This window comes from Protomyctophum bolini, assembly GCF_963924005.1.
Source record: "Protomyctophum bolini genome assembly, chromosome: 2".
Lineage (NCBI taxonomy): Eukaryota > Metazoa > Chordata > Actinopteri > Myctophiformes > Myctophidae > Protomyctophum > Protomyctophum bolini.
The window spans coordinates 22,458,801-22,467,613 of NC_137863.1; the positions used below are offsets into that span (position 1 = coordinate 22,458,801).

The following is an 8,813-nucleotide window of genomic DNA, read 5'->3' on the forward strand; positions in this document are numbered from 1 at the left end:
TTTGAGAGAGTGAGAAAGAGAGAGAGACCTAGATTATGTAGTTGGAGAGAGCGAGAGACATAGAGAGAGAGCGAGGAGAGAGAGGGAGAGACAGACACCCGGCTTCTGCCGGTAGTCCACGTGTTGCTTCTGTTCCCACATTTTACCCGCCACCATTTTCCGGGAATTCCAGCGTCTCACTGTGACATAGTGTGCTGCATATCATTGCGCCGCCTCCGCCGGCTCCCAATATAGACCTTCCCTCTCCGCCGATTGCTCCGCGCACGTATCTCCGCCGCATTCGCGCCTGGACACGATCGATCGGACGCGATCGGAGGATAATATTGACGTGACGATCGATTGGACACGATCGACCGTGGCGTTATTGAAGTTTTGGCGCGATTTCGCCCCGCGGAAGGACACGGTGCGAGAGTCGGTGGTATAAATTTAAATGTCTCCGGTCAGCCACACCCACTCTGTCTGGTTGTAGAGCGAGAGAGAGAGGAGAGAAGGGGAGAGAGACACTTCGGTTTATTAAAGAGAGAGAGGAGAAACGTGGGTGTATTTTACCCCCAGTGGGTCTACCATGCGGATCTAAGGACATTTGGAACCAACAGCACAGCAGTGACTTGTAGCAGCATTTCCATTCTGCTTGGGGACCCTTATCCATTTGTGTCTATTTCTGGGGGACGTGCATTTTATTATAATTTTCTTCAATTGACCAATTTAAGGAAAGATTTTGAGGTAAGAATGATCGATAATCGATTTTGCACACAGAAATGACATGTTTTCTTGTGACAATCACATGGGGTTAAATAGTTGTGGGGAAAACAAGACAGATTTGATTTGTGTATACCTCTGGGGACGTTGCATTTATAGGCTATATTGTCATACGCTGTCTGATTTGAGGGAGTTTCGGTTTTTTTGCACAAAAATCCATGCGTTTTTTTTTACATGAACAGCTGTGGGGCTTAGCTTTTAGAGTTGTGGAAATGATTTATTTGATGTTTGCTTGTTTTAACAACAGTGTACAAGTGGTATAGAGCCTAGTATACCATTAAAGGGTGTATGCACGCTGCGTGCCTGCGTGTAGTGTGTGTGTGTGTGTGTGTGTGTGTGTGTGTGTGTGTGTGTGTGTGTGTGTGTGTGTGTGTGTGCGTGCGTGCGTGTGTGTGTGTGTGTGTGTGTGTGTGTGCGCGCACTGTGCAGTGTGTGTGAATGGGAGTGCTGTTTCATGCCGGTCTGCCTGCATGCGACGCGTGCGTGCTTTTCACATGGCTCTCACGTACTCAGGGCTTTGCAGGGGTTGTGGACTGTGTAGTAGAATAATTATTGCACACATGCACCGTGACCGGATGATCATCGGAGAGAAAAACGTCTAACTTGTATTAATATCGATCGATAAAAGTCAGACGTTTTTCTTAGAGAGTAAAATTTGGTTGTGAATGGAAGGCATGTCGCAGTTTCTCTGTCTGTCAAACGCCGGCATTTTTAGTTTTGGGTGCGTCTGCTGCCTCTAAGTCCTCTTCTTGGTCGATCAACGTTGTAGTAGTGGGGGAATGTTGGGGAAATATATATGTATGTAATGTGTTTTAATGTCATTATCTCTGATCTGGTGTAGTCGTCATTGTTGAATTGTGTGGAGATTATTATTTTTCTGTTGGCTTCGCTTCTTTCTCGCCGAGTCAGAAAGGCAAGCCTTTTAACTTGCAGCGTGCGTGCGTGCGTGCGTGCGCGCAGAGCAGACGAGCTGGCTGGTGGTGGGTGACGCACCCATACGCGCACGCACGCGCGCGCACACACACACACACACACACTGACTTTTGTTCAAAGCATGGTGCCAAAGTGCGTCCTTTTTTTAAGCCCTTTCATTTACTCAGTTTATATTATTTGCTGTTTTATCCTTCATTTTAGCATACATGAAGCATGTATGCTTCATGCTATGTATGTATGCATACATTAGCATGTATTTATTGTGAATATTATATTTAGTTTGTTTTATTGTAGGCCTACTGGAGCTTTAAAAATATCACATATTCTGACTATAGTGCATAGCCTACATAAAACGGTATACCGGTAGTTCAAACGGGACAGAACACTATACAGTAAATGTAAGAACTTTTCGGATGCCAGTGTGTCCCTTTGTCTGCAGCTTATGCAATGTGGACTGTCTGCTAACCGCAGATGAACTCGTCTCGTATTCATGTTATGGTGCGTGGTGGTGGTCTGGTCTACATAGAGGGGCTTACATTATTCATACTCACACGGGGCGGGGCTTGGAGTGATGGAATTCAACATTTACTTGAGTAAAAGTACAAAAGCATTGGGCATCAAAATATTCTTAAAGTGCAAAAAGTAAGTTTCCGAATGTATACAAAATCTTTAGCTTTTAGATCTGATATGTCAAGAAGTGGCGGTTATATTTTTGTTTTGTGATAATAATCAACATCTACAAAATTATCTAATGGAAGGAAAGTACAACATTTGGATCTGAGATGTAGTGGTCGTGGAGTAGGAGTAAAAGTATTGGAAATTGGAAGTACAAATACCTAAAAATATATTCATATATTTACCACATTTTATAGGCTAGCCTACTATCGGCTATTCGCATGGGTGGTGACGTTGTGAGCTTGTAGATCAGCTATTTTGGAAGTAAAAAAACTCTTAGTTCTAACACAACACCACTAATTCAGAGAGAGAGATAGTGTGTGTGTGTGTGTGTGTGTGTGTGTGTGTGTGTGTGTGTGTGCGTGTGTGTGTGTGTGTGTGTGTTCATGTGAATGTAGAAGCGCTGAGTGGCCACAACGCATTGTTTGTGTGTGTGTGTGTGTGTGTGTGTGTGTGTGTGTGTGTGTGTGTGTGTGTGTGTGTGTCCCTGCCTGCCAGTGCGATTATTGCTCAACTGGGTAGCAAATCTAGTCAGATTGTGATGATGATGATGATGATAAGCACTGCAGGTGGTTAAACTAATCCCAGCCCCCCCCCCCCCCCCTCTCTCTTGTATTAAAGCTAGAATTTGGGGGGAAGTTTTGTAGAAACCAAATGGACCCTTATTATTATGGATCATCTATTTACCATTTGAACACACTCTGCGTTTTAACTGCGGGGTCACAGCTGTTGTCCATGATGTCATGGGGAGAGAGGGGGGGTGGGTCTTTGGGGTTGATTTAGGATCTTGCCGAAGGGGGCGGGATTTAAAAGTAAACACAGATAAAAAAGGAGGTGTCTTGCCTGGCTGTGGTTTACTTTATTTAAAAACTTTCACTGGCGTACACACGTGTCTGTTCGATGCTGCTGAACTTTAAACACTACTCATTCTACACTAATTCTATCGGATATCTAACCAGGATTATATTTTTTTCCCTCCCCTTTTCCTTTCTCTCTTCTACAACTTTTATTTTATTTTTATTTTTTAGACTTGGGAGTTTTCCACAATGTTGCAGAGCTTCGCCCAGTCTCAGGACTGGCTGTACACAGAGCCGTTGCTCTTTGACGACGAGTTCTGCCAGAGTCTAATGAAGGACCTGCAGTCGCTGCCCACGCCTCCGCAGAGCCCCCCCATGAAGAGTGGCGGTGTGGGGGGCGCCGCCGGCGGCAAGCCCCTCTCCAAGGAGGACCAGCTCAGCTACGTGTCTGACATCCTCCTGGAGGACCACGACATGCAGCTCAACTGGAACAGCGACTTCTTCGACCCCGACTACTGCGACGTCGACAAGTAAGTGAATGGGGGTGCTGTCACCAACGGGGGTCCCTAGTTCAAATATGATGATTTTGGGGGTTGAAAACGGCCTGAAAAGGTTGAGAACTTCTGGGTTAACCCATTATGGTTGAGCGGAGTTCCTGTGACTGACCGTGCACTAACGTGTCGACAGGCCTCTGGACAAGGTGCTGCCCCGCATCCGGGCCGGGTCCCTGGGGGATGGCTGTGGCGAGGAGGAGAGCCTGTGGCGGTGCCTGGGAGTAGGGGGTGGCGTGGAGAAGGGCCTGGTGTCGCCCTCGTCGTCCGTGCTGGGCTCCAGCCCGCTGCTCTCCGACATCGACACCAGAATCTTTGAGGAGATCGCCGGCTCCACGCTGGCGGTCCACGCCGCGCCTGCCATGGCCCTGGACGGAGACGACCAGATGGACAACAGCCAGGAGCAGAGCATTGAGTCCACGTCCGACTACGGCTCGGCCGGAGGAGAGCTGTCGACGTACTCCTCCTCTGATTCTGGTGAGTTCATTATGAGTTCATTGAGTTTGTTATGACTGTCATTAAGTGTTCCGATGAACTGAGTACAAAGGACCCCAATGGAAACAAGCCATAGGCTTTCTTGGGTTTAAAATCCTCTTAGTAGACCTTGTACTTTCCTGTGCTAGTATTATTAAAGTATTCAATCATCCAATGTGCTGCAGAGTCCAACAACAAATACTTTGGATGGACACATTTTTATGCATGTTTTAAAGGCCAAAGGTTGATATTGTTCATAAATGTTGGCGCCATCATAGCCATGCTATTGATAACGGGATAATTTAATCGGAATAGATTGGCTGCTTGTTTCTGTTTTCTATGTTCAAGAAGTTGGCAGCTACTCTTGTTCATCACCTGGTCTTTTTACGGTCGCGGTTTATAATTACAGTTGGGCCAAGTCATTTCCGAGTCTTTATCTGGATCTAACATCATAACATTGTATACTGTATCGCTAACCCATCCCAGTGGGATTACTTTACGACTGCCGAAGAACAAGTTACATTGTGTGTGTGTGTGTGTGTGTGTGTGTGTGTGTGTGTGTGTGTGTGTGTGGCGGAAGAGAAGATAAGATAGCAATGATTATTGAGTGATATGAATAGATTAGAGAGTTTTTGGCAGTTAAGTGTTCTTAATAGAGGTGTGTGTGTGTGTGTGTGTGTGTGTGTGTGTGTGTGTGTGTCATGTGAGTCATGCTCGGCGGCTAACATCTTTGATGTCTGTCATTAACATTGTAGTGAGTCACCCTACCAGTGCATGAATGCCCTCTGGCATGCCTGACTGTACTACTTTTGGGCAGGGAAGTGCTGTTGGCAACACTTCAAGTTTGTCTCCATTGCTCATTGACCAAATACGCTCTGTTTATTTTCTCTCCCTCCTTCTGGGTTTCCGACTTCTTTTCTTTCTGACACATGTATTATTTGCCGACTCATTCCCGGCACATGTCTTTTTTTCCCCCATAAACCTCTTTTCCGCAAAATCGTGTAGGACCTATAAAGTGCTTTTCACCACTTTTTCAGCCTGGCGTCCGTATTTTGGAAAACCGAAATGTTAGAAAGAAATACTATAATCTTTTTTTGGGGGAAAAAACTGCTGTTTGTCATTATGACGCGTATATAGTATATACTAGTGGCTAAGTCACTAAATGTGATTGTTATTACTAAAGTATATACATTTTGCTGACATTCCACATTTCCACCCCAAATTAACATTAATCATACAACACTTAAGTCATCAGGCAGAGATAATCACAGTTTTGTATTCACAGAACTGCAAAACAATGTCCCGTAGTGTCAATGCGCTATTATTTTCCTTTCCTTTGTTGCTGTTGGCATCTTGGAGTAACAATGAACAAAGAACAAAAGGCAACAGCAGGGAATCTTCCAGTGGAAGGAAATGTTCCGCGGCGTTAACATGGTTTGTTACAGCCACAGTGGTGAGGCTGTGCAGTGCAGCGACCAATACCGTGCACGCGCGTGTGTCTCGTGTGTGAGTTGTGTACAGTGTCGAAGCTGTTGTTTGGAGTGTAAGCTGTGCTCTTTGAAATGTCAGGCGTAACGCTAACATCATATTAACCTCTAACCCAGTGGTTTTATAAAGTGGCCCCCTAGGGGTCCTCGAAGGAACAGTGTAAATGCTAATTTGTATCAATTTGGCGGTTCAAACCTCTCTCTCTCTCTCTCCATTCTTCCTCCAAACAGAAGAGGAGATCGACGTTGTCACCGTCGTTCGCTGCTCCTCTGGCCTGTCCCCCCTGCCCTCGTTGGCCGACCTGTCTGCACGACAACAGCAAAAAGAGGAGGAGCAGAGGCGTGTGAGGCAGCAGCGATTCAACTTCGACATCCAGCAGCAGCATAACTACGCCGCGCCCTGTCCCGCTTCGCCACCACCATCATCCTCGTCCTCCTCGTCATCCTCGTCCTCCGCGTCCTCCAAAAAGCGGTCGCGAGGCCGCGACTCATCCCGCCACCACCACAGCCACAGACACCGCCACTACTCGCCCTCCCGTTCCTCATCGTCGTCGCGTCACCATCATCACCACACGTCGCGTCAGTCAACGGAGACGGAGGACGAGGAGGAGAGGCGGCGCACGCACAACGTTATGGAGCGCCAGCGGCGCAACGAGCTCAAGAACTGCTTCCTGCGCCTGCGCGACAACGTGCCCGAGCTCTCTCACAACGACAAGGCGTCCAAGGTGGTGATCCTGAAGAGGGCGCGCGACAGCATCCATAACCTCGAGGTGGAGGACCACAGGCTGTTGACCAAGAGGGACCGGCTCAAGGAGAAACAGCAGCGTCTCAAAGCGCGGCTGGAGCAGCTGCAAGGTTTTTAGAGAGGAGAGAGAGCCGAGGTTAAAGACTATGGACAATTTGATCCCGGACGAGCCCCCAAAATGTTACGTCCCTGCCTGCATCGACCTGTTAGGGATGTGACAAGAGGAGGACATTGTTGATGGAGAGGGGACATTGTTGATGGGGAGGGGACATTGTTGATGGAAAGGGGACAGACAATGAATGGAGAGTTTGAGGACAGAGGGCAGAGACTCGGAGAGAAGAGCACACAAACTTGACATTTCATAGATATTGTTTTTCTTTTTTAAACGTTTTAATGTTTTTCGTTTAATGTTTGGAGACTTGTATCTGAAACGCACACAGGCGCACACACAGACACACGCATACACAGTGAACCTTTGCCATCAATGCACACAAGACTTTACACGTGTAAACATTCAACTTGTGCACGTGCGCGCGCTTACACACACACACACACACACACACACACGTGACTCAGCGTTTATCATTTTCATGCCTTGACTGCTGACTGTTGTAAGAGTAGGTAATTTAAAGGTTGACTAGCTATGAAAAGTACCATTATTCTCTATTGTTAGTACTTTTTTTATTAGGGTGAATACTCACTAGAAGACCCCTGCACAAGATTTAGCCCCAATACTTTACTCTCTATTGCTTTTTTAAAGCATAATTACTATCTAGCCATAATATCTATGGGGAAGATGTTTTATTCAACTCAAATTTGTTCTAAAACCACAAAAACAACTAGCTGTCATGAGGAACCACACTTGAAGTGAAGATGGTGTTTAGACTTGGCTAGCTAACTTAGTGGTCCCGCTATAGAAACAACATTTATAGAACGATACGATACGATAAATTGCATAATCATGTATAATTCATGGGGCTTGATTTTGTTCAAGTAACTTTTAGTCTGTAGTGTGCATTCACCCCCTTTTATGTCCTCAGGCGGACCCTTTGGCCCAATTCTGTTCTAATAACCCAGGTTTATCGTGTTCAATACAATACTGTATATATATATATATATATATACCAGATTAATTACTGTATGCATAACGAATATTGGCCTCAGTTCTCTCTCTCGTTTCAAACACTTCACAAAGGACATCTTTCTTTTGTCACATTCACAAAATGAGAACCTAACGCATCTTTTTCTAAACATCCGATGTGAATTAAAGAAATAATTATGATCATGATCATTTTGAAAGTTAAATACCACTGTTGCATGGTGTAAGTGGTTGATTAATAGAGGGAAAACTGAGCTAAGTCAATAAGCTATGCTAGTCCTAGCAATCTTGCCAAAGTCTTTCTGTACACACATGCCATTTAAGACAAGCCTAAAGCCTGGTTTATACTTCGTTGCATGGCGGTGATCCATAAGCTTAAATGAACTGTGTTCGCCACACAACATTGTTATGCGACAAAGCATAAATGTATCGCCACTGCCAACCAACTACCAACCTTGCAACGCATTCAGGAATTCTATATGGGTTGACACTCATTGATCCTTATTTGGTTTTTATTTCATTTGTCAAGCCCTGGGGGTCACAAACATTCATATTTTTAAACTATTTTAGCTACAGTGAAACACTTTAAAACTACTGTCTAAAGGTTTTAGACAGCAGTTGTAATAATGTATTTTAGTCCCGATGCGACTGGAAGAGCAATTTTGAAAACTGTCTATGGAATTCACAGACTATCCTTACCCTATATTGGCATTTTCAAAAAATATTATCAATAGACAATATCTTGGACAAACATTCCCCTGTGACCTCTGGCTTTGAAAATGATTGGTGGCTTTCGCTGGCGGTAACCATTTTGTCTCCAAATAAATGTCACGATAATAGGGGCACAAAATGGCGTCTAACGGAAGCTCCGATATCAGGTGGTGACCGAAGATTTGCACTCTCCACTGCGTGTGATGGCAGTTTGGCACTAACAACTCAGCATGTTTTAGGTGTTTTAGGCACTAGATAACCCCAACTATGCTTCAAACCTTTCACTTTGGATAGTTCATTAGCAACGGCACAAACCATGATCAGTGCTTATCGCATTCTTTTTTAGCTAGTGCTACAGCTAAGCCAGTGGACACATAGTTATAAGTTCCTATGAATAGCTTGTTTACTTTAGGCTGGATCTGAAGTTTGTATTTTCAAAATGGTGGGGACGAGTATCACATTTGAATGCCAATAATAGTTATTCTCATAATTATTGCTGTTCGTAAATGTGCCATTTGTGGCCAAAGTGTCGCAAAAAGGCAAATATTTGTTAATTTGTGTAAAAAGAAAAAATGTCTTAAA

General features: G+C 44.9%; 1 protein-coding gene across 1 annotated transcript in view; it reads left to right on the forward strand.

The window, feature by feature from the left end:
• Window positions 1-467: 467 nt before the first annotated feature.
• The window catches only part of mych (myelocytomatosis oncogene homolog), a 9,248-nt gene continuing 902 nt past the window's right edge, over window positions 468-8,813 (forward strand). Inside the window, exons 1-4 of the mRNA XM_080783358.1 lie at window positions 468-723; window positions 3,396-3,694; window positions 3,852-4,192; window positions 5,908-8,813. The exon at window positions 5,908-8,813 is cut by the window's right edge and continues 902 nt beyond it. Coding sequence (XP_080639484.1) covers window positions 3,414-3,694; window positions 3,852-4,192; window positions 5,908-6,539 — 1,254 coding nt within the window. The 5' untranslated portion in view covers window positions 468-723; window positions 3,396-3,413 and the 3' untranslated portion in view covers window positions 6,540-8,813. The remainder of the gene's footprint in view (window positions 724-3,395; window positions 3,695-3,851; window positions 4,193-5,907) is intronic.